The sequence below is a fragment of the Daphnia pulicaria genome, chromosome 7 (assembly GCF_021234035.1).
Source record: "Daphnia pulicaria isolate SC F1-1A chromosome 7, SC_F0-13Bv2, whole genome shotgun sequence".
In the NCBI taxonomy this organism is placed as follows: Eukaryota; Metazoa; Arthropoda; class Branchiopoda; order Diplostraca; family Daphniidae; genus Daphnia; species Daphnia pulicaria.
In genome coordinates this window covers 1,352,779-1,377,359 of record NC_060919.1, presented here as the reverse complement: position 1 = coordinate 1,377,359, position 24,581 = coordinate 1,352,779, and the positions used below count along the sequence as shown (strand labels likewise).

Below are 24,581 nucleotides of genomic sequence, written 5' to 3'. Positions count from 1 at the left end.
TTAATCGAGGCCAAATTCGTTTTTTCTTAACTGAGATTATTTTTTGGTGAAATTCAGCGGCCGTTCAGCCACCTCTAGCCGAAGTTGGCACTTTGCGACCAATTCCACCTAATCCTTGTAATCCGCCTCCGTGCGGCGCCAACAGCGTATGCCAGGTTGTGCACAATACGGCGCAATGCTCTTGCATGGCCGGCATGATTGGTGTTTCGCCAAGCTGCCGTCCGGAGTGCGTTGTTGCCTCCGACTGTCCAGCCAGACGAGGTTGTGTCAATCAAAAGTGCGTCGATCCTTGTCCGGGTACATGCGGTACCAACTCCGACTGTCGAGTGATTGATCATTCGCCTGTCTGTTCCTGTCGTCCAGGATTCACTGGCAATGCCTACACGTCTTGTCGGCCAATACCCGTCGTTGGTAAGAGAAGCTAGAAACAATCGCCGTTTTTTTGCCGAAATTCAATAACGCCGGATTGCCATTATGTTTTACTTGAAATCGCGCTCAAAATTGCGTTTATTTAATTAAATTCCGCCTGCGCCAAAACCATCGCTATTTTTTTTCGTCACAAGCGTCGTTGATCACCGATGATTCATATCATCGATTTGATCTGATCTGTGATGGATCGTTACGCTTTCACAAACGCCAAACAAAGAATCAATTTTTTGGCTTTTCTACTTTAACGACCACAAAAATTTCCGCAACAATATCGTTGATGGAAGCCATTTAACATTTCTAACATGATTTTTTAAATCATCGACCACAGCAATTAATATTTCGCTTTTTTATTATTACAGTTGAACCTTCCGTAGTTGAGCCGACAAAAACAGGATGTAATCCTTCGCCTTGCGGTGTGAATGCCGAGTGCCGTGACATAAGCGGTTCGCCTGAATGTATTTGCCCACCAAACTACATCGGAGATCCTTACAGCTCATGCCGTCCTGAATGTGTCCTAAACACTGACTGCCCACGTGATCGCACTTGCGTCCGCAATCGTTGCGAGAATCCTTGCACTGACGCTTGCGGTAATTCTACACATTTATTGATTAAAAAATACTTTAAATACATTTCTTATTTCATAGGCTCAAACGCTGAATGTCGGGTCGCCAATCACGTTCCAGTCTGCGTCTGTCAACCGGGTTTCACTGGCAATCCATTTTCGTCCTGCCAACCTACTCCTGTGGTTGGAGAACCCGGCACCATCGACCGAGAAGACAGTTGCAATCCGAATCCTTGCGGAACCAACGCCGAATGTCGTCAACAAGGCGCCAGTGGAAACGTTTGCGTCTGCTTACCCGGCTTGCTTGGCGATCCTTACGTGGCCTGTAAACCCGAGTGCGTTACCAACTCGGACTGTTCCAACAACAAGGCTTGCATCGCCCAGAAATGTAAAGACCCTTGCCCAGGAGCTTGCGGTTTAAATGCTCGCTGTCAAGTGGTTGGCCACAACCCAGTTTGCTCTTGCCCCAACGGCTACACTGGTGATCCGTTCATCCGGTGCCAACCTCGACCAGCTGCCATCGAAACACCGGTTGTTAAGCCCGAATGTGAAGTCGATCCTGACTGTCAAACCACTCAAGCTTGCGTCGAACAACGCTGTATTGATCCTTGTCTCCAACGGCCCGGTATTTGCGCTCCCAACGCCGAGTGCCGAGTGGTCCAACACCGTCCGGTCTGCGTCTGCGCCGAAGGATTCACTGGCAATCCTCAAGTCCAGTGTTTCCAAGGTAACCCATTTTTCTCCCATTTTCAATTTGCGAAAACTAAAACTGTCATATTTTTATCTTTAGTTGGTTGCCGATCCGATTCTGACTGTCCTTCGAACGAAGCTTGCGTTAACCGCCAGTGTAAGGATCCATGCGTTTTCGAAACGTGCGGTACAAATGCTCTTTGCCGTGTCAACCTTCACCGTCCCCAATGTTTCTGCCCCGAACGTCACGAAGGCGATCCTTACCGTGCTTGTCGCCAACCCGAATGTCTCGTGGATGATGACTGTCCCAGCACTTTGGCTTGCCGTGAAAAGAACTGCCGTGACCCATGCAACTGCCCTCCGAACACCAAGTGTACCGTAATCAATCACGTTCCCAGATGCTCTTGCCCGGCTGGTTACAAGGGAGAACCTAACACGACCAAAGGATGCTTCCTGCCAGGTATAGTTTATTTCTGCCTTATTTCTGAATTGAATCCGTCTCATTCCGGGATTATTAATATTTTACAGAAGAGCCAGCTGCAGTTAAGGGTGGTTGCACTACCGACGGAGAATGTCCCAGCAAACATGCCTGCTTCAACGGCGAGTGCGTCAATCCTTGCACGGTCATCAAGCCGTGCGGATTGAACGCTCAGTGTCTGGTCATCGATTCACTCCCCCTCCGAACAATGACTTGTCAATGTCTGCCGGGTTATTTCGGAAATCCCAATGTCGAGTGCCGCAGCGGTAGGAGATTTGCGCTTTCTCGTCTATTTCAATTGAATAACAAGAAACTGCGTACAAACGATGACATTTTTACGGACGCATTAACTTGGCCATGGCAGTATTTTTTATTTGCAGGCGGGCTTTATTTTCATCTCAACGACTCTTTTCACTCTACTCTACGCTTCTTCTTGCTAATGCTGTCCTTTCCGAATTTATTTGGTTATTCTTTCATTCGATGACAAATTACTTCTTCATGGACTATCTAGAATTATTTGATCTTGTTTATTAAAACAAAGCGCTTCCTCCGTTACAAACCTCCTGACCTATACCCTTGACCATACTTTGGGTTGCGTGCCAGCGTGTCGAAGCTTAATTATTATTCGGTAAAAAGAGGCGAAGGGGTTACACGGAAAAAGATTGAAACATTTGATGACTAGACGATATAACGAATTACTGGTTGCTGTTTAACAAAAATCATTTGGTAGATCGATTTCTAATATTCATTTGATTTTGGCGGGGTGTGTCGTCAACAGTTCCAATTGAAGACCCTGGATGTCGCTCAGACGACAACTGCCCAGACAGTCAGAGCTGTCGCAACCGTCAATGTGTCAGTCCATGTGCAGTCGCCAATCCTTGTGCCAATAACGCCGTCTGCACCGTGACTGGACATCAACCCAAGTGTACGTGCCCAGAAGATTTCACCGGCAATCCCAACATCAACTGCTACCAGAGTAAGTCTAAATTTTCAATTTAAAAAATGCTTTTCTTTGGTGAAGGCGTTTCAAATGTACGTGGATAAAACCATAATTGGACTAATTATCAGGAATTAACATTCCTGGTACGCTGTGCAAATTTAATTGAAACCATAACATAAAAATCGTTCAATTGAATACGTAGTAGTATAGAGCTAATTAACGCCTAAATCAAAGAATAATGCAAACAAAATTAATCCAAACTCAAAACCCTGCCATTTAAACCAAATTGCTACTTCTGCCGACGCCGCCGCTACACAGCTCTCCCACGTCCCGCCCGCTTCTGTAAGGCTGACGGGGACTGCAATAACATCAACTCGTGCTTAGACAGTCAATGCCAAAATCCGTGCTTCGTAGCCAACCCTTGCCCCCCAACCGCCGACTGCAAACCGTTTGAGCGCCAAGCCCATTGCCACTGCCCCAACGGCACCATAGGCAATCCTTGGAACCGCTGTGACGCAGGTTTGTGTCCTACTACCTATTGCACGCTAATGCGCAATAGCACGTCTTTGGGCACGGTTTAAATATAGGTCATCGGTTGAGCTTTCTTGGTGTCGGAATTATTTTTTAATTCTTTCTATCGGTGCATGAAACTTGTGGGTGTTTTAATATTTGTCATTTTGATTTTATTAACTTTTGGAAATGTGTTTTCAAACAGTTCCCAAGGCGGATGTCGAATGCCGATCTGACCCCGAGTGTCCACTTGACAAGGCCTGTGAACAGCAGGTCTGTCAAGATCCGTGCGTCATCCGGAATCCTTGTGGCGACAATGCCGTTTGCCGTACCCAACAACATCGACCCGTCTGCTTCTGTCCGGATGGCTGGGGCGGTGATCCACACCTTAAATGCTTCCGACGTAAGTCACATATTTAAATAAAGATCAATTGAATGGATGATCTTAATTCATTTTCAATCTTCTTTTAGCCGAGTGCGAAGTCGATGACGATTGTCCTTCCGACCGAGCCTGTATCACTGGAAAGTGTTTGAATCCGTGTGTCTTTGGCGGCAGCCAATGCGGTACGAACGCCTTGTGTCGCGTCACTCTCCATCGCCCGCAATGCTACTGTCCAGCTGGCATGCAAGGCAATCCGACCGTCATTTGCATCCCTGTCGGCTGCCAGAGTCACGACGATTGCGCCACAGAGGAGGTTTGCGATCGACTCAACCGCGTCTGCGTTAAAGTCTGCGAGACAATCGCCTGCGCCCCAACGGCCACTTGTACCGGAAAAGACCATCAAGCCATATGCGATTGTCCACCAGGCCAGCGCGGAAATCCATTCGTTCGTTGCATCGAAGGTAATGTTTCTAATTATGATTTGAATCCATCCAAGAAAATCTGATAATATTTGTAAAATTTTCCAAAATAGATGTACCTATCGTTACGGCCAGTCCACCTCGTCCGGAATGTCGCTCAGATCCAGAGTGTCCCAGCAAAGAAGTCTGCATCAGTAACAAATGCGTCAATCCTTGCGGCGTCAATCCTTGCGGCGACACTGGACAGCTTTGCAGCGTTGTAGACAGCACTCCGTTACGTACCGTGGTCTGCCAATGTCCGCCGGACAGTTTCGCCGACGAGAACAGCCGTTGCATCTCTGCCGTGACTGGAGAAACACCTCGTCCAGTTTCCGGTTGTAGGGCCGACGACGAATGTCCTTCGGAAGAAGCCTGCCGCAATGGCGTTTGTGAAAGTCCTTGCGATTGCGCTCCCGATTCCATCTGTCGCGTCGTCGACCGCAAACCAGTCTGCGCTTGTCGCGAAGGATTGACTGGCGATCCATTAGTGGCTTGTTACAAGGTGGGTTGCACGGTGGACGAAGAATGCCCTGGAACACACGCTTGTGTCAACGGACAGTGCAAACCCGTCTGCTCGCCGGCCACCTGCGAAAGCGGGGCCGTCTGTCAAGGAATCAACCACAGACCCATTTGCGAATGTCCGCCTGGAACGAAAGGCAATCCCAATGCCGGCTGCAAAGCTATTGGCTGCACCAACTTGAAGGACTGCCCCACAGATCGAGCCTGTTTCAACGGCGTTTGTACCGATCCTTGCTCCATGCCGGACGCTTGCGCTGTCGATCAAGAATGTAAGCCTTTCAATCACACGGCCGTCTGCGATTGCCCGCCAGGATTTCAGGGATCACCTCAAACAGCTTGTACTCGCGTTGACATCGAATTGGGATGCCGGGCCGATACGGACTGTCCGTCATTGGAAGCCTGCATCAACCGCGAATGCAAAGATCCTTGCGAAGCTTTGAAACCTTGTGCTCCGTCGGCCGTCTGTGAAGTCAAACCTACATCGCCTTACCGTACCATGGTGTGCGTCTGCCCGCCTGGAACAACTGGCTATGCGGCCATCGAATGCGTCAAAGTTGCCGTTCCCGAAGTGGAAGAAGAATGCGAAGTCACTGAAGGTTTCATCAAGATGCCTAATGGCACCTGCGTCTGCGATCCACTTCGAAATCTGGTTCCCGGCCCCAACGGAACCTGTATCTGCGATCCTGAAAAGGGCCTGATTGCGGGTCCATCTGGAGTCTGTGTCAGCCCAGTCCTGCTACCGGAATGCGTCAGTAATGACGACTGCCCAGACGACAAGTACTGTAACACCACATGTCGCGATCCTTGCGCTGAACGGGTCTGCTACCCCAACTCGGAGTGTCGTGCCACTGAACACCGGGCCGTTTGCGCCTGTATTCGCGGACACGCCTATAAGGATGAGGAATCTGGGTGCGTACCGGAACCACCACCATTCCGTACCGACTTCCCCCGACCGGACATTGTTGTCAACTGTTTAGCCGATGGCGTTCAGGTTGACATCCACATCGGCACTGCAGGTTTTGATGGCGTCCTTTACGTCAAGGGACACTCCAAAGATGAGAACTGTCGCCGTGTTCTCGACGCCAAACGTGACGTGGGCAGCATTGATTACAAGGTAAAATCAATTTATCTAATTTAATTGCTATTTGAATGATTGAGCTAATTGAATATTGGGATTGAAAAAGGTTCGCTTTGACACTTGCGGATTGGTACTTGAGAATGGAGAGGCCTCGTTCATCCTGGTCATCCAGAAACATCCTAAATTGATGACATTCAAAGCCCAGGCTTATCAAGTTCGCTGCGTCTACGACACGCCAGAGAAAACCGTGACGGTTGGATTCAATGTCTCCATGTTGACGACGGCCGGCACCATTTCAAACACCGGCCCGCCACCTGTGTGCACCATGAAGATCTGCCTGCCTTCTGGGCAGGAAGTCCGTAGTGCTGTTATCGGAGACACGCTCATGCTCAAAGTCGAAGTCCAACCCATTGGTTCGTCGTTTAATAATTGAAATTAATCATCTTTTTACTTAACTTGAAACAAAATCTGTTGACTGCATGGAATAGGTATCTATGGCGGTTTTGCCCGCAGCTGCTATGCCGTGACTGACAACAACAACACCCATTTGGTTACGGACGAGAATGGATGTCCCACTGATCCTACCATCTTCGGTGCTTGGACACAACATCCTGAAACGCGGACACTTGTCTCCACCTTCAACGCTTTCAAATTCCCGGCTAGCGACAATATCCGCTTCCAGTGCAACATTCGTGTCTGTTTCGGCAGATGCCAACCGGTAAAATTCCTTAAAATCCCTCTAGGAAAACAGCTCATTTCACTAATGTGGTAATATACTTTTTCAGGTCAACTGTGATGGAGTAGACGCTTACGGGCGTCGTCGCCGTCGTCAAGCAGATGTCGAAAATCTGACACCTAGAACTACCAACTTGACTGAAGTGGAAATTCGTGAATCGGTTATCGCCGGCCAATTGCGTGAAGAGATTATGGTTCAATCCAATTCCATCTTGGCATTGGATCGTGGAGGAGAAGAGAGATTCAGCGCTCCAACAGAAGGTATAATTGCTTTCACAAAAGACCATTGATTTGAAAATATCTAATAAGGGTGAATAATAACGTCAAATTCCTTTTGATAGCACCCGACGTCGTCCGTCAAGAAGTTTGCGTCTCTACAATGGGTTTCATCATCGCGCTCATCATTACGGCGCTGTTAGCACTAGTAGCTGTCGCTGTTGCAGTTTCGTGCTGGTTGATGGCCTATAGGAGACGACCCAAGATCGACGGCCCACTTCCCCATCCAGCGGAATTCCCTAATCCACTCTTTACGACGCCAGAACCACTGGCCGAGCCCTCACCGGATTATCTTTCTTAAATCCGCACTGACGGCTTCTAGAATTGTGTCAATATCCATAGGAGAAATGGAGTTCAAAAAGAGTTGTTTTATCTTTTTTTAAAAAATCAAATTTAGCAGCTTTGCATAAAAAAGTAAAAGGCCATATTAAAAAAAAAAAAAAAAAAAATTTTGTATTGGGTTGACGAATGAGAAGGAGTGATCAGTCGCCCAGTGTAACTTTGGGAGTTTAACCCACTTGTAATGATTTGTTGTACAGCCACTCACTCGTCTGCATTATATAGTCGTTCGGGAGTGATGACGAATTAACGAAACTCCCACCGTTAACTGGGCGGTGATCTTTCAAGCAAAACTTTCAACGTGACTTATTCGTATCTGTTTTTTTTTGGCATTTTTCCCGTAAAATTCCCCCGACTTCTTGAAAAAAATTGGGTGGTGCAGGTCACGCTCGGTCATCTCTTCCGGTGACCCTTGGTGCTTAATTTTTTTTTATCTTTTCGGAAGGGATACTTTGCTGCTTTTCTCCCTCCACGTTTCTTGATGCAACTCTCAATGTCAGTCTAATTAAATACTTAACTATTCGAATGACTCACGCTAGATTTAAGTCCGATTATTTGACTTTATTTTATCATAAACTGTGCTAATCCACTGGATGGGACCCTTGTTGCAATAACCTCGTCTTTGTACGTGACGCAGTATTGTATTTTATTGTTTTATTCTTCGTGGAACATACTGCTAAAACCCAGTGCGCTTCTTTCCAAAACGTTTTAACTTGTGTTAATGAATTTGCCTTATCTTCTCCAAGCGATTTGTATAAAACAAGACTAAGGTGAAAATACACGTATGTTGTTATTAATAATGAAACGGCTCAATTCTTAATGAGGAAAAATCGTATATTTCGATCTCCCCGAGTCCGTCATGGGTGGTGTCATAAAAAATAATGTTTATGTTATATTTAAGAAATAAAAAAAAAATTAAAGAAAATTTCCGGTCTCGTCTTCATTCAAACTGTTTTTGCTCAAATCATAGCTGGTGGAGATAAAAACAAAGCTTATTTGGATTTCTGTTTTCTTAATGTTTTTTTGCCTAAATAATTTCTATTATGATAAATTTGTGTATGGTCGGGAAGACATGCAAGTGTTTCGATTTCAATACTTTCCGAGTTATGCCACGGGCCAAATCCGAAAACTCAATGTTAAAACATTTCAGGGGAAGGTCTTTACGCTCCCACCCGAATTGCCTTTGATTCGAATCGATTTGAATTGATTCGAATCGATTCAACTTGAATTGCGTTTTTTGAGATTTTTCGAATATTCAGTTCAACTCGAATTGGAAAAATCAAAATTCATATTCATTTGAATTGTAATATTTTTGGGTAAATATTCATGGAAATTTACCTGAATATTCATTTCCGGATTCATGAATATTCATTGAGAATATTCACGAATATTTGGGTGAATTCGTGTCAAATTTGACAAAATTTTTGCAAAGTTGGGATATTTTTAGTTTTAATTTCGACCGCTAGATGTGCCACCTCTTCGTTTCGATAAACGAAGGGGATGGGTATTGTTTGGGTTCTTTTAAACGAACAAATAATCTATTATAATTCAATAATCACTAAATCCAGTCGATTTAAGTGATTTTTTACTGCAATTCATTAAAACAGTTAAAATTATGGATGTTTTTGTGTAATATTTCTTGCCTAATTAAAAAAAAAAGAATTTTTATAATTTTTTGTGATTTAATTCGAATGGATTCAAATTGAGTTTCTAGGAATTTGAATCAATTCATATTCAACTCGAATTGCATTTTCAAAAAAGCAATTCAGTTCGGATTGTGATTTTTGACGCGAATTGATTCGAGTGGGAGCGCTAGACTCTTTAGTATTAAGACTGGAAAATATTCAAATCTCAAAAAAAGAATTTTAAAAGTTATTCATGTTTTAAAATTTAATTTCGTCGTTTTTGTTGAAATTTTCCTAAATATTTTATGCCAAAAATGAACGTTATGGTCTTTATTCAAACTTTTTTGCTTAAACCATAGCTGGTAGAGAAAAAAACAAAGTTCATTTGGATTTCTGTTTTCTTTATTTTTTTCCAAATAATTTATATCACGATCAACTTTTATGTTTTATATGGTCGAGATGACAAGCAAGTGTTACGATTTCAATACTTTCCGAGTTTGCCATGGTCTAAATCCGCTTTAACCAAACAAAAACTCACCGTTAGAACCTTCAGGTGTGGGGGGGGGTGTCCCTAATACGTAGAGTCTAGAGTGGCAAATATTTAATTACCCAATAGGATTATAAAATTTATTCAGCTTTGAAAATCCAGTTTCAGAATTTTTTTTTTTCATTTTCGGATTTTCCAGAATATTCTATGGTATACGCAATACCAAACATAAAAGTATAAACTTAATTAAAATATGTTTCCTAAACTGAGTCTCGAAAGATTAAGGGACCTGTCTTTTACTTCCTAAGGTTCAAATATTCAAACACCAAATTAAATTTCAAAAGCTGTGAGCATTTGAAATTTTTTTAAGCATAATTTTTATGATTTCAAGACTTTCAAGTCCTACTTCAGGCTTAGAACTCAACACAAAACTGAAAACTAAAACTCAAAAGGTTCAGGGGACTGTTCTCTATTACCTAAGTCCCAAATATTTAGACACAAAATTAAATTTAAAAATTAAAGAGCATTTGAAGTTTTTTTAGCCATCAGTTTTATGATTTCAAGATTTTCAAGTCACATTACAGGCTTAGACTTCAACACCAAACTAAGAACTGAGTCTCGAAAGGTTTAGGGAGCTGTCTTATATTACCTAAGTCCCAAATATTCAAACACCAAATTAAATTTAGAAAGTTATAGGCATTTGAGGTTTTTTTGCCACCATTTTTGTTATTTCAAGACTTTAAAGTAACACTACAGGCTTAGAACTTAACACTTAACTAAAAACTAAGTCTGGAAGGTTCAGGGACTTTCTTCTATTAATTATAAGTCATATGTTTCATTGGTGTTGAAGTAAACCAAAAATATTGCACAAAAGTTTTCCCTAGAAATTTTTCAAATCGTGCTGGATACCTTTCCTATCACTTATAAAGGTAATTATCATCCTGAATCGGTATGTTATACTCAAATCTAAAATAAAACCACAAAAAACTCTTTATACAGTACCTACACAAAGTTTGGAAACACGGCAAGTGTTTCCGCGCTTCTAACACGGTGGCTTACGGGCCAAAGTGTCTCCCTTTTTTACGCGATAACTCACGTTTGAGTTACTGCAAAGCAAATTTAAAAAAATCATCTTGGTGAGGGAAGAATTTCCTTTCACCATGATTTTTTGCAGATTTTAGTGAATTGAAGTTTATCCCCTACGTGCTAGATATAAAGTTTGGAAACATCGGCGCACTCGCCATATGTTTCCATGCTAAAGTGTATGTTACTTAAAAAATTCTAAAAAATCCAACTCTTTATAAGTCATAGGTTGCATTGGCGTTGAAGTAAAACACAAAATAATGGTAAAAAATTTACCCTAAAAATTTTTCAAATCGTTCCTGATACATTTCCTATATTTTATAAATGTAATTATAATTCTAAATTGGTTAATAATGCTCTATTCTACAACAAAACCACAAGATAACTCTTTATAAGTCATAGGTTGCATTGGCGTTGAAGTAAAACCAGAAATACTAGTCAAAAAATTACCATAAATATTTTTCAAATCCTTCTGGATACCTTTCCTATCTTTTATAAAGGTAATTATCATTAAAAATTAGTATATAATACTTTATTCTACAATAAAACCAAAAAATTAATCTTTATAAGTCTAACGTTAAAAAACCGTTGAAGAAAAACCAAAAATACTGCTTAAAAATTTGCCATAAAATTTTTAAAAATCGTTCTGCATACCTTTCCTATCACTTATAAAGGTAATTATCATTCTGAGTCGGTGTTTAATACTCTATTCTACAATAAAACTATAGGATATCTCTTTATAAGTCAAAGATTGCATTGGCATTGATGTAAAAGCAAAAATACTGCTCAAAAGTTTCCCTTAATTTTTTTTTAATCGTTCTGGATACCTTTCCTATCTTTTATAAAAGTAATAATCACTCTTTATCGGTGTATAATACTTAATTCTGCAATAAAACCACAAGATAACTCTTTATAAGTCATAGGAGGCATTAGCGTTGACGTAAAACCAAAAATAGAATACTCTATTTTCCAATAACTTCACCAGAAAACTCATTATATGTGATAGGTTGCTTTGGTTTTGAAGAAAAACCAAAAAAACGTCCCGAACATCTAGCAAGAAATATTTCCAAATCGTTGTGGAGAACTTTCCTAACACATATAATGGTATTTTTCGTGTTAAATTAGTGAAGAATACTGTATTATACAATAACTACACTAGAAATAAATTATATGTGATAGGTTGCTTTGGTTTTGAAGAAAAACAAAAAATACGTCCCAAACATATAGCTTGAAATATTTCCAAATCGTGGTGGAGACCTGTCTTATCACATAAAATGATAATGTTTGTCTTGAATCAGTGTAGAAAACTCTATTTTACAATAATTTAACCAGAAAACTTATTATATGTGATAAGTTGCTTTGGTTTTGAAAAAAATTTAAAAATACTTCCCAAACATCTAGCTTGAAATATTTCCAAATCGTGGTGGAGGTACTTTCTATCACATATAATGGTACTTTTTGTATTGAATCAGTGTAGAATACTCTATTATACAATAATCATACAAGAAAACTCATTATATGTGATATGTTGCTTTGGTTTTGAAGAAAACAAAAAACGTCCCAAACATCTAGCTCGAAATATTTCAAAATCGTGATGGAGACCTTTCCTATCACATATAATGATATTTTTCTTCTTGAATCAGTGTAGAATATTCTATTTTGCAATCTCTATACCTGAAAACTCATTATATGTGATAGGTTGCTTTGGTTTTAAAGAAAAACCGAAAAACCGTCCCAAACATCTAGCTCGAAATATTTCAAAATCGTTGTGGAGACCTTTCCTATCATATTTAATGGTATTTTTCATGTTGAATTAGTTTAGAAACTGTATTTTACAATCATTATGCTAGAAAACTCATTATATGTGATAGGTTTGTTTGGTTTTGAAGAAAAACGAAAAATATGTCCAAAACATCTAGCCTGAAATATTTCCAAATCGTGGTGGAGACCTTTCCTTTCACATATAATGATATTTTTTGTCTTGAATCAGTGTAGAAAATTGCAATTTACAATAATTATACCAGAAAACTCATTATGTGTGATAAGTTGCTTTGGTTTTGAAGAAAAACAAAAAATACGTCCGAAACATCTAGCTCGAAATATTTCAAAATCGTGGTGGAGACCTTTCCTATCACATATAGTGGTATTTTACGTGTTGAATCAGTGTAGCATACTCTATTTTACAATATTTTTACCAGAAAACTCATTATATGTGATAGTCTCTATTGGGTTTGAAGAAAAACAAAAAAAATGTCCCAATCATCTAGCTCGAAATATTTCCAAATCGTGGTGGAGGCCTTTTCTATCACATATAATGATATTTTTCAGGTGGACTCAGTGTAGAATACCCTATTTTCCAATAATTTCACCAGAAAACTCATTATATGTGATAGGTTGCTTTGGTTTTAAATAAAAACAATAAATACGTCCCAAACATCTAGCTTGAAATATTTCCAAATCGTGGTGGAGGTCCTTTCTATCACATACAGTACCCACAAAACTATTAGGTACACCCCCCTTTTTTCAGTGCATTCTTATGGCACTACGTGTCTTAGAAAAATGCAATAACTCTTGAACCGCTTGGGCTAGATTTTTTTACTTTTTTCCCTGAGTAGATCTAATGATGATCTACATTTTTTATACACAAGAAGTCGTCGTAGGATTAACCCCTACGGTGCTACGGTATCGTTCAGTTAATGAGGTATACCCGTTTCCCCCCATATGCGCCGTGTTAAATACGGCGTTTTCAAAAATTTACAAAAAATACTAAAAATAAAGCTAAAATCTTTTTCTTTGTGCTAAGAGATGCACAATTCTTCACTCTATACGAATATAAAGAATGATTTACAATAAAACCAACTCAGAGAACCCTTACCTATACCTCAAAGTTTTCCACTTCAACATTTTTACGACAAAATAATAACTGGCGCTGTCGCCACCAGAGGCACTGCAAGCTACGGGCTGTTGCTGCCAGCTACCAACTTGCCAACCAACCAACAGAATATGGTTTGGGGTAGAATCTGATATGTTACCTCACCTCCTCGGCTGGAATAAATTGAAAGAGATGAACTTTCGTTTGAGTAACGCGGATTTCGACCGTGGCACACTGCAAAAGTATTGAAATCGTATCACGAAAATGTCAACAATAAATAATGAAAGTAGATTTTCAATTATGAATAATTTTTGAAATCCCGTGAGGTAATGGAATATTGGCCCCTCTACGTATTATGGGCACTCCCCTGCAAGTTTTAAAGTTGAATTTTTGTTTGGGTAATGAGGATTTTGACCGCGGCAAACTATGAAAATCTTGAAATCGTAACACGAAAATGTCAACAAAAAATGATGAAAGTAGATTTTCAAACATGAATAACTTTTGAAATCCTATAGGGTTATGAAAAATTGGCTCCTCTACGTATTATGGACACTCCCTTGAAGGTTTTAAAGTTGAATTTTTTTGGGGGTAACGCGTATTTCGACCATGGAACCCTATGAAAAACTTTAAATCGTAACACGAAAATGTCAACAAAAAATGATGAAAGAAGATTTTTCAATTATGAATAACTTTTGAAATCCTAGGGGGTAATGGAATATTGGCCCCTCTACGTATTATGGACATCCCCCTGAAAGTTTTAAAGTTGAATTTTCGTTTGGGTAACGCGGATTTCGACCATTGCACACTATGAAAATCTTGAAATCGCAACACGAAAATGTCAACAAAAAATGATGAAAGTAGATTTTCAATTATGAATAACTTTTGAAATCCTATGGGGTAATGGAATATTGGCCCCTCTACGTGTTATGGACACTCCCCTGCATGTTTTAAAGTTGAATTTTTGTTGGGGTAATGCGGATTTCGACCGTGGCAAACTATGAAAATCTTGAAATCGTAACACGAAAATTTCAACAAAAAATGATGAAAGTAGATTTTCAAACATGAATAACTTTTGAAATCCTATAGGGTTATGAAAAATTGGCCCCTCTACATATTATGGACACTCCCTTGAAGGTTTTAAAGTTGAATTTTCGTTTGGGTAACGCGTATTTCGACCATGGAACACTATGAAAATCTTTGAATCGTAACACGAAAATGTCAACAAAAAATGATGAAAGAAGATTTTCAATTATGAATAACTTTTGAAATCCTGTGGAGTAATGGAATATTGGCCCCTTTACGTATTATGGACACTCCCCTGAAAACTTTAAAGTTGAATTTTCGTTTGGGTAATGCGGATTTCAACCGTGGCAAACTATGAAAATCTTGAAATCGTAACACGAAAATTTCAACAAAAAATGATGAAAGTAGATTTTCAAACATGAATAACTTTTGAAATCCTATAGGGTTATGAAAAATTGGCCCCTCTACGTATTATGAACACTCCCTTGAAGGTTTTAAAGTTCAATTTTTCCCTACTAACACAGCGATGTACCATGGATATGACTGAAGCGTACTCCCAAGGATAAGGGAGATACAAACAGCATATCCATGGAATGCTTCATGTTTATCCTTATTACCCCTTCCCCGCACGTACCATTTGTATGTCCCTTGAATATACCGGTTTGTGTATACACAGTATCATTAAATAACATCCATCTTTGGATATGATTTCTGTCAGAAAATAAAAGATAAAAGTCTCCACCGAGATTTGAACTACTGACCTTCAGTTCCGTAGCTCACCTCTTTAACAACTTGACCAACTATTCTTACATTATAGGAACAAATGTTTGGGAGTAATGGAAATTGAGATATTTTTTAGCTTTTTCGTCCACTGTGTACCTAATATGGTTATACTGTGATGCACATTCTGTGTAGGTACCAAATGGTATCACAACAAAATCATACCCCCGGGTATATTACTTTGACGTACAATCAGTATGTTAATGAATATACGCTGGTGGATCTACGATGAATATTCTTTATTTTATCCCATCCTAGATCCGAATAAATTTATACCTACGCTATACTACCGCCCCCCAATTGCGACCTGGATCTATTCATCCCATATTTATCTACATCTTACATAAAGAGGATGGGCCGTGTTAGTAGGGTTGTTATTTGGGTAACGCGGATTTCGACCATGGAACCCTATGAAAAACTTTAAATCGTAACACGAAAATGTCAACAAAAAATGATGAAAGAAGATTTCCAATTATGAATAACTTTTGAAATCCTATGGGGTAATGGAATATTGGCCCCTCTACGTATTATGGCAAACTATGAAAATCTTGAAATCGTAACACGAAAATGAATTCATAATACAAATGATGAAGAAATAGTTTTAGAAAAAAGGGTTCATGAAGACTCTTTCAGGAACTGTGAAACACTACTTCAATGAGTTTGAAGTTGTTATATTGATTGTTTCACGAATACAAAACATTTCTTTCTTACAGGATATATTTAAAGATGTCCAATACACCATTTAAAGTAAATTGAAACAAGGAATTCATAATACAAATGATGAAGAAATAGTTGAAATGAATGATTAGTCATGTTGAATCAGTGTAGAATACTCTATTTTACAATAAATATAAGAAGAAAATTCATTAAATGTGACAGGTTGCATTGGTGTTGAAGAAATACTAAAAAAACGTCCCAAAAATCTAGCCTGAAATATTTCCAAATAGTGGTGGAGACCTTTCCTATCACATGTATTAGTATTTTTCGTATTGAATCAGTGTTGAATACTCTATTTTACAATAAATATAAGAAGAAACTCAGTACATGTGACAAGTTGCATGGGTATTGAAGAAATACTAAAAAAACGTCCCAAACATCTAGCCGGAAATATTTCCAAATCGTGGTGGAGACCTTTCCTATCACATATAATGGCATTTTTCATGTTGAATTTCTTTCCTGTCTAATACACTATATAAAGTCTTTAAAATCAATGAATCTATAAAGATATGCATGAAGAGAAAAGAAATAGAAATAAGGGTTGATAGAAAATCTCCCAGGAACTGAAAATCACTACTTCAATGAATTTGAAATGACGATTCTGATTGTTTTACAAGTTGAAACAAATTTCTTGTTACACGATAAGTTAATTCGATGTTTAATACACTATTTAAAGCCTTTAAAGTTTATGAATCTATTAAGACATACATGAAGGAAAAGAAGTAGAAATAAGAGTTGATAGAAAATCTTCCAGGAAGTGAAAACACAACTTCAATGAATTTGAAATGACGATATAAATTGTTTTACAAGTTTAAACAAATTTCTTGTTACACTATATGTGAATTCGATGTCCAATACACTATTTCAAGTCTTAAAAATCAATTAATCTATTAAGACATACATGAAGGAAAAGAAATAGAAATAAGAGTTGATAGAAAATCTCCCAGGAAGTGAAAACACAACTTCAATGAATTTGAAATGACGATTCTGATTGTTTTACCAATTTCAAGGGTTTCCCTGTTACAGGATATGTTAATCGATGTCCAATACACTATTTCAAGTCTTTAAAATCAATGAATCTATTAAGACACTCATGAAGGAAAAGAAATAGAAATAAGAGTTGATAGAAAATCTTCCAGGAAGTGAAAACACAACTTCAATGAATTTGAAATGACGATATAAATTATTTTACAAGTTTAAACAAATTTCTTGTTACACGATATGTTAATTCGATGTCCAATACACTATTTAAAGACTTTAAAATCAATGAATCTATTAAAACATACATGAAGGAAAAGAAATAGAAATAAGAGTTGATAGAAAATCTTCCAGGAAGTGAAAACACCACTTCAATGAATTTGAAATAACTATTTATTCATGTATAAATTCATATTCAGCAAAAATAATGTTACCCAACTACTGAATTGATTTCTATCTTCTCTAGTTTCTTTTTCTATTCCTACATTAATTCCTTTGGTATTCATTGCTTCAATGAACTTAAAATGGTGTATTGGACATCGATTAACACATCCTGTAAGGAAGAAATCTTTTGGATTAGTGAAACCATCAAAATAGCAAATTCATATTCAGCAAAAACGGCGTGACCTAGCTACTGAACTTATTTCTATCTTCCCTAGTTTTTATTTCTATTCCTACATGAATTTCTTTGGAATTCATTGCTTCAATTAACTTAAAATTGTGTAGTGGACATCGATTAACACATCCTGTAAGAAAGAAATCTTTTGGATTAGTTAAACCATCAACATAGCAAATTAATAATCATTAAAAATGGTTTGACCCAGCTTCTGAACTGAGATCTATTTTCCCTAGTTTCTATTTCAATTCCTACATGAATTCTTTTGGAATTCAATCAAAATAGCAAATTCATATTCAGCAAAAATGGTGTGACCTAGCTACTGAACTTATTTCTATCTTCTCTAGTTTTTATTTCTATTCCTACATGAATGAAGTGAAACTATCAACATAGCAAATTCATAATCAGCAAAAATGGTGTGACCCAGTTACTGAACTGATTTCTATTTTCCCTAGTTTCTATTTCTATTCCTACATGAATTCCTTTGGAATTCATTGCTTCAATGAACTTAAAATGGTGTATTGGACATCGATTAACACATCGTGTAAGAAAGAAATCTTTTGAATTAGAAGAACCATAAAAATAAAATATTCATATTCAGAAAAAATGGTGTGACCAAGCTACTGAACTTATTTCTATCTTCCCTGGTTTCTTTTTCTATTCCTACATGAATTCCTTTGGAATTCAATAAAAATAGCAAATCCATATTCAGCAAAAATGGTGTGACCCAGCTACTGAATTGATTTTTATCTTCTCTAGTTTCTATTTCTATTCCTACATTGCTTCAATGAACTTAAAATGGTGTATTGGACATCGATTAACACATCCTGTAAGAAAGATATCTTTTGAATTAGTGAAACCATCAACATAGCAAATTCATACAGTACCTACCGAAAGTCTTTGGAAGCCCGAGAGGACCTTATGCAAAAACGATGTTTTTGCAGTCCTTTAAGTACTACAGTTTTTAACCCAATGCTTTCAAATTTAGTATGTACATAGCAATAGGTAGTGAGAACACCTCTGATTTTTTTCCGATTTTTGTTTTTATTTCTTGAAGTCTTTTGGCCGGTTGAAAAAGTCTTTGGAAAGCCGAGAGGACCTTATGCAAATTAGGCCACTTTGGCCTTTTTTTGCAGTTGAACGGCTAGGGCTAGGGAAACGCGACTTTTTTTAAAAAAAATACACCTGCGTTAGCTTTATTTCAAGTCTGATTTTCAATTTTTTCATTGATATCATCTCAGTTTCATTTGAAGTTAAAAAACGAAAAAGTAAAATTCCCCTTTTTTCCGCTCCCATCCCTTTGTTTTCTCTCGCGCCAACGAAAAAACCAAAGGGATGGGAGCGGAAAGGGACTAGAACGGGATAAAAAATAAAAACTGTTTTCAATTTACTTTTTTTTGTAAACGTCCCTACCGTGTTTACAAAAAAATATCGCCATTTCCTGCCCCGAGGGAAGAATGGAAAGAAGAGACGAAGGAAGAAACTAAGAGAGGACAAAGGGGTGGCTCGGGGTTCTCTTTCCTCGGGGCAGGATATTGTCCTTGGAAAAAAATGCCTTTTACTTAAAAATTAATAATAAATAAACTACAATGTCCAGTGAAGTCAGAAAACAATAAGTAACTTGCCAGAATGATGACAAATCCTTTGAAAACATTAAACACTAAAATAACCTGTTCTTTTACTTAGTATATTATTTAATCGAAAATGAAGCACCATAAGAGGGCTGTGTTAATTTCAGGCATATTGTCCCTAATCGATATTTTCGACCTTTTCCAGACCTGGCAACTCAGCATCCTTTCGTGGTCTATAGGCTCGTTTTAAAGTCATTTAACTTTAACTTTAAAACTTGAGAAGAACACAGCGGAAAAGTTATTCTATTTATAAAAAGATACTCCTGTTTTTCTATTTTCCTAAATAATCTACAACACACCCGCAAGGGGGATATTTTGTTTGCCGCTGCAACTTTCCCCATGCGTTCCCCTGGTATAATTTTTCTTTTTTTCTCAAAATAAAACGCATTTTTCATTTCATACTGCTGACTAGTGCCGAATTTGTAAAAAAAAAGTGCCGAAATGGTAGTAGGTACTAGGTAGTGCCGAATGTGACTAACCTAGTCGGTGCCGAACGTCCGGTAATCGACAAAGTGACATGGTTTTTTTCTGCGTGATTATTAGCTTCGCCCTTCGGGCTCGCAATTATTCCCCGAAAAATGTAAACAACACTTCTAAATAATTGATAATAAATAAATTGAATTCAGAAAAATAAAATAAATACATGAAAAAATTTCCTGTTCAATTCCCTATTTCACTAACGCAACATAGTTTTACCATTATAAACAAGAATAAAACGACAGACTAAAATCTAAGGGACCCTCAAAAACCCGTAAGAATCCACAGAATAGAAAAACGACGCGATCCCAAATATGGCCGCCGCGAGGTTGCCATTGCAGGGGACGCGTCATTGGTTTTTTCTATTGCCATATTTTGTCGGCAGAGGGTGATACATGACATCAGTTGCATTTTATTTGTTTGTTTTCTTGTCCACATCAACAAGTTTGTTCAGTTACTATGCTAAGTTTGCTCAAAAAAGCTTATATTTTGCAGTCCAGCAAATAACTGTGCAGCTATTAAGTAAATTTTTTTTTCTTTAAATAATCAATAATAATTCTTTAAATTGAAAAGTAAGAAGAAACGATTATTTTTACACCTGTAATTCGATCATTACGTGTCCTAATTCCTATGTTATATTACATTTGTTATATTTATGCAGACGCCACGTGAATATTTGGTTTTGTTACATGTTCAATGTTGAAGACAATTAGAAATTTTTCTGAATTGCCTTCCCACTGCACAGAATTGATATCCAGTTGGATTTTTATGTTATCGGGCAGACATTTCCCAAGAAATGGTAGGCTTTTTTCAGGTTTTTATTGCATATTTTCTTCTTACTATATTTTTACTACACAGGAAAAAGACCAGTATTCTCCCATTCTGTTTCACTCCACTTCTCGTCAGAGGCATAAAAATATTCACAACTCTTCAAGTGGTAATTTTAAACCATTACAACTTTTTAATTGCATGTCACTGTAACCTGCTTAACTTTTGGTAGTTATATAATCAAACAATGTTTTTATTCAATTTTTGTTGCAAAACCTAAACTATTAGATGATGATCTGAGTAGTAATGAAGTATCTTTACGAAGTACGACACGGTTAGCCAAACAAATTCCGGAATGTGCTGAAATAATCTATGGATCCACTGATTCTATTAAGAAGCTTTTTGATTCTGTCAGTCAGGACAACTCATCTACTGCTCAATTAACAGGTTACCGCCTGCGCCAAAAGAGATCGCGTCCTGAAAGTCCTACCACGGACTCGTCATCCGAATCACAATCATCATCGGTTATGACCTTAGAAAACAAGCATGCAAAACAGTCACGACAAGAAATTGGAAATTCGTCTACTAGTAATGGTAAGCCATATGATTGATGATACAAAATCGTTACTAATTATATTTATTGAAGCAGGGTCAGTCGGAATTGTTATCGAACCATTTCACCCTGACGGAACATTCAACATAAACGATGGGACTTCTATAGTTGGTATGGTATTTACATATCTCATTCGCAACTCCTGTTACTGCACAGTGACTTTTTTTAAAAATTTCTAGCATCTTTATTTCTTTCGAAATGTAATACAAATTTAGGCACGAATCCAACTAGTCATTCAGGTCAACAGTCTCAAATGGAATATTCGCTAGAACCAAACCGTGCGCAGGACTCGATGGCATCATCTGCTAAAACTGCTTCCGCCAGTTGGCCAAGCCCTCCTGCTAGGAAGCGGACGCTGATCGAAGGAGCGCTCAAGGATGCGCTGGAGAAGCACTTCTACATGGAACACAAGCCATCACTCGCGACGATAACTTCTCTGGCTGAATCTCTCCGGATGAAAACTGAAGTAGTGCGTGTCTGGTTCGCAAATCGACGACATAAGGAGAAGTGCAGTAAGCCGATTGCCAAATCAAAAAGGCCAGGAAGAAAAGCACGGGCAGCTCGAAGAGCTCCGGTCCCTTGCAAATCCGTCAGTGAAACCAGCGAAACTATTCAGGAATTAATTGATTCCGTCACCGAAAGTAACTCGTCGGCAGTTCAATTATCAGGTAATTGTTTTTATCAAAAGAAATGGAATTCACTTAATGATGCCGATTTTCCAGAGTTAAACAGGATTGATTTGGAATCTTTGGGGCCTCCGCCGTTACTTGATGTTGAAAGTCAAGTGCCGTTACTAAATACTGAAAATGAAGTGCCTTTAGTTGGTATGACTACAGACCTTACCCGAAAAACGTTATATTAATGACTAAGATTCTAATTCGTTGATGTCTTAAATAGTAGAGCCTCTGGACACCAATCCAGCGAGTGATGAGACCGAAGAATTGCCGGAAATGGAATGCTCTCTGGAAACTTTTGTGCAAGAATTGATAGTACCGTCTGATACCAATGTTTTCAACTACCCACAGGCCGGAAACGGTTGTTATTTTTGTTCACTTTCATGCAGAATTTATTGTGTTTTCCACATATATTTACGTAGTTTCATTATTATTATTTTAAGGAGGCTCGTTCAAAAATGGTAGACCATGGGGACCCCTTTCACGCCGTCAACCAGTTGAAGAAGACACCTTCGATATCTCAGTAACATTCTCTGATTTGATCAAAGATGTTCGTTTCGCCGAGAAGCAAATCAAACGATCCAACAAGATAGGCAACCAAAAAGGGATAGATGTGTACGACGTTCCAGTAACGAAGTCGATCGAGCCAACGTCAACGTTCCAGCGAATGGTTTTCGGTGAAATCGATGCTCACGCGGAACACCGGACGGTCCTGGTGTTGGGTGCCAACAGTTCGAGTCAGGCAAAATTTATCAACGGGATCATCAACTTCATCTTTGACGTCGACCTGAATGACAGCTATCGTTTTCAGCTGGTCGAGGAGGAGCCGGCCAGCCAGAGCAACTGCATCAAGGTCTACGACATCCACCACTCATGCGGATTCCGTGTCACCTATTCGTTGACAATCATCACCATGCCCACTTACGACGCTAACTCCGATGACACTCAACTTTTCAGGGACCAGAATATAGCTAAAATGTTCCTCGAGTTTTTCGAAGATGAGGGAGGCGTCCAAGAGCTGGACATGATCTGTCATATCGAGGCCGACGGCAATCAACACTACTTACTGTCTATCTTCGGCAACGATGTCAAAGACAACAACAACTGCTGGATGCCGACGGATTATTTTGGCGATAATTGCAAGTGGCAGGATGGTATCCAGCGTTTCTTTGTCGCACTAGCCAAGAAGGAAACGAAATCGCTGTCGCTCACCAGACAAGTTTTAGAAGAGAGGAAACACATGGAAGCAATGCTGGATGGACTCCAGTCGCTGATTGAAACCGTTTCGGTGAAGATGGAAGAAATCAACAAAACGAAGAAAATGATCACTTTCTGCCAAGCGCAGATCCCTCCGACCGCAGAAGTCGAAGAAACTTTCCCTGTCGAATTGACGCAAAAAGTGGAACTTCCGCCCGGCCAGTACATGATCAACTGCAATCAGTGCTTTGTCACGTGCCACAACTCGTTCGTCAAGAAAGACAAGGTGTATTCTCCAGACGTCACCGAGGCGATCGTTTTGGAAAGCTGCTCCGTTTGCCCTGGGAAATGCAGCTGGAGCATGCACTCCAATCAGCCCTACCGATGGGTCTACGTGAAAAAGGAGCCGACGGACTTCACGAACCCCGCCAATCAGAGATACGAAGCTGAAATGAAGTGGAAAAAAATCAGATCAAATGGGCAAGAACTGGTGAAGGTGCTGCAAAATGATCTCGTCGAAAACGGAACGATCATGCTGGAGCATTTCCAATCCACCTGGCGATGCATCCAGCAGCTGAACAAGATCGCCCTTCACGGAAACTCGTTTTTGACTCAAAAAGTCTTCGACGTCCTCTACGACGCCGAACAGCAGCTAAAAGAACTCGGCTTTGAAGATGGACTGGAGAGTTTGAAGATGTAACGAAGAAGTTAGGCAGTATTATAAAAATTGTTGTGCCTCACGTCCACTTTTGTATTTCGTATCTTCAAAATCAAAATAATTTATATTTGGTCTTATTTTGGGGTGGGTTGAAATATGACAATTGCTGTTTTAACATTTTTGACCATTATCATACTTAATATTTTTGTAGTAAAATTTTCATCAAGGAAATAAACGAACCCGGTTAAAGGAGCATTAATCATTTTGAATTTTGAAACAAAACAGGCAGTTAATGTTCTAAGGGGATTAGCCAACGACCATGGGAAACCTGTGGAATAATTCTGAGAAATGCCGATCACTTTATAACTAAATTACAACAATAATATCATACAACAATAGACGAGTAAAACTGAAGCGTAGAATATCGTTGTTTTTAAAGCTGTGTTGTTGCACTTCTTATTTTACGTTTCATCTCATCTGCTACGAGTGATTGCTTCTTTGTTCATTCTCCAATAGCGTGACGCTATTTATGGCCGACGCCTACTTAGTTATATAACATTTTCCGTAATGTCATTCGTTGTAATCTTCGATTTGAAGTCATTATTTCTATCTCTCAGATTTCAATACAAGACATTATTTTTTAAATCCCCGAATCTTAAACAAATTCGAAATCAATCATTAATTGAATAAGAGGTAAAGGTTTCAGAATTCAGGAACCGGATAAGTATTACATAAAATCATACGCAGAGTACAAAAACGTGACAGTCATAAATTAAAGAGAGACGACGCGTCAGGTGAAGGGCGTGTATAAGAAACCCTAATAAGTAAAGGAGAAAATATGTGTAGCTTAGTATATTAGGCATAGCAACGTTGCCCCAATGCCCAAGGCTTGAGCAAATGGCTTTCCTCCCATTTCCCAAAGAAGAATAATGTTTAACTATCCCCCCCTGAGGCCTCGTAATATTCTGAAGACTTTTTGTTTCTCT

General features: G+C 38.8%; 2 protein-coding genes across 23 annotated transcripts in view; both read left to right on the top strand.

The window, feature by feature from the left end:
• Positions 1 to 8,196, top strand: part of LOC124349357 — a 68,116-nt gene extending 59,920 nt beyond the window's left edge. For 14 of the 16 annotated variants that reach the window (XM_046799846.1, XM_046799859.1, XM_046799860.1 and 11 more), the window contains 14 exons: positions 58 to 411; positions 789 to 1,016; positions 1,074 to 1,718; positions 1,782 to 2,141; positions 2,210 to 2,425; positions 2,938 to 3,135; positions 3,418 to 3,618; positions 3,815 to 4,012; positions 4,081 to 4,452; positions 4,524 to 6,082; positions 6,153 to 6,459; positions 6,535 to 6,764; positions 6,832 to 7,042; positions 7,123 to 8,196. In XM_046799846.1, the coding sequence (XP_046655802.1) occupies positions 58 to 411; positions 789 to 1,016; positions 1,074 to 1,718; positions 1,782 to 2,141; positions 2,210 to 2,425; positions 2,938 to 3,135; positions 3,418 to 3,618; positions 3,815 to 4,012; positions 4,081 to 4,452; positions 4,524 to 6,082; positions 6,153 to 6,459; positions 6,535 to 6,764; positions 6,832 to 7,042; positions 7,123 to 7,358 (5,315 nt within the window). In that variant the 3' untranslated portion in view covers positions 7,359 to 8,196. The remainder of the gene's footprint in view (positions 1 to 57; positions 412 to 788; positions 1,017 to 1,073; positions 1,719 to 1,781; positions 2,142 to 2,209; positions 2,426 to 2,937; positions 3,136 to 3,417; positions 3,619 to 3,814; positions 4,013 to 4,080; positions 4,453 to 4,523; positions 6,083 to 6,152; positions 6,460 to 6,534; positions 6,765 to 6,831; positions 7,043 to 7,122) is intronic. The other 2 variants (XM_046799847.1, XM_046799845.1) reach the window with 2 other exon arrangements.
• An 11,901-nt stretch (positions 8,197 to 20,097) lies between these two features.
• Positions 20,098 to 23,848, top strand: LOC124349460. Of its 7 annotated transcripts, none has more exons than XM_046800087.1 (9): positions 20,098 to 20,207; positions 20,347 to 20,484; positions 20,544 to 20,622; positions 20,742 to 21,047; positions 21,100 to 21,177; positions 21,282 to 21,734; positions 21,789 to 21,890; positions 21,964 to 22,101; positions 22,184 to 23,848. In XM_046800087.1, exons 2-9 carry the CDS (start codon positions 20,482 to 20,484, stop codon positions 23,635 to 23,637), a joined length of 2,613 nt encoding a protein of 870 aa, XP_046656043.1. In that variant the 5' UTR covers positions 20,098 to 20,207; positions 20,347 to 20,481; the 3' UTR covers positions 23,638 to 23,848. The 7 variants fall into 7 exon arrangements, with proteins under 7 accessions (XP_046656043.1, XP_046656047.1, XP_046656045.1 ...); XM_046800091.1 differs by having other exon boundaries at positions 20,101 to 20,257; positions 21,967 to 22,101; XM_046800089.1 differs by having other exon boundaries at positions 20,102 to 20,257; positions 21,103 to 21,177.
• Positions 23,849 to 24,581: the final 733 nt, after the last annotated feature.

What these genes read in the sequence shown, in the direction of transcription:
- LOC124349460 (XM_046800087.1), top strand. An exon ending in CGATGGGACTTCTATAGTTG is followed by an intron (nt 21,178 to 21,281) that starts GTATGGTATTTA and finishes ATACAAATTTAG; the next exon opens with GCACGAATCCAACTAGTCAT. An exon ending in AAATGAAGTGCCTTTAGTTG is followed by an intron (nt 21,891 to 21,963) that starts GTATGACTACAG and finishes TGTCTTAAATAG; the next exon opens with TAGAGCCTCTGGACACCAAT.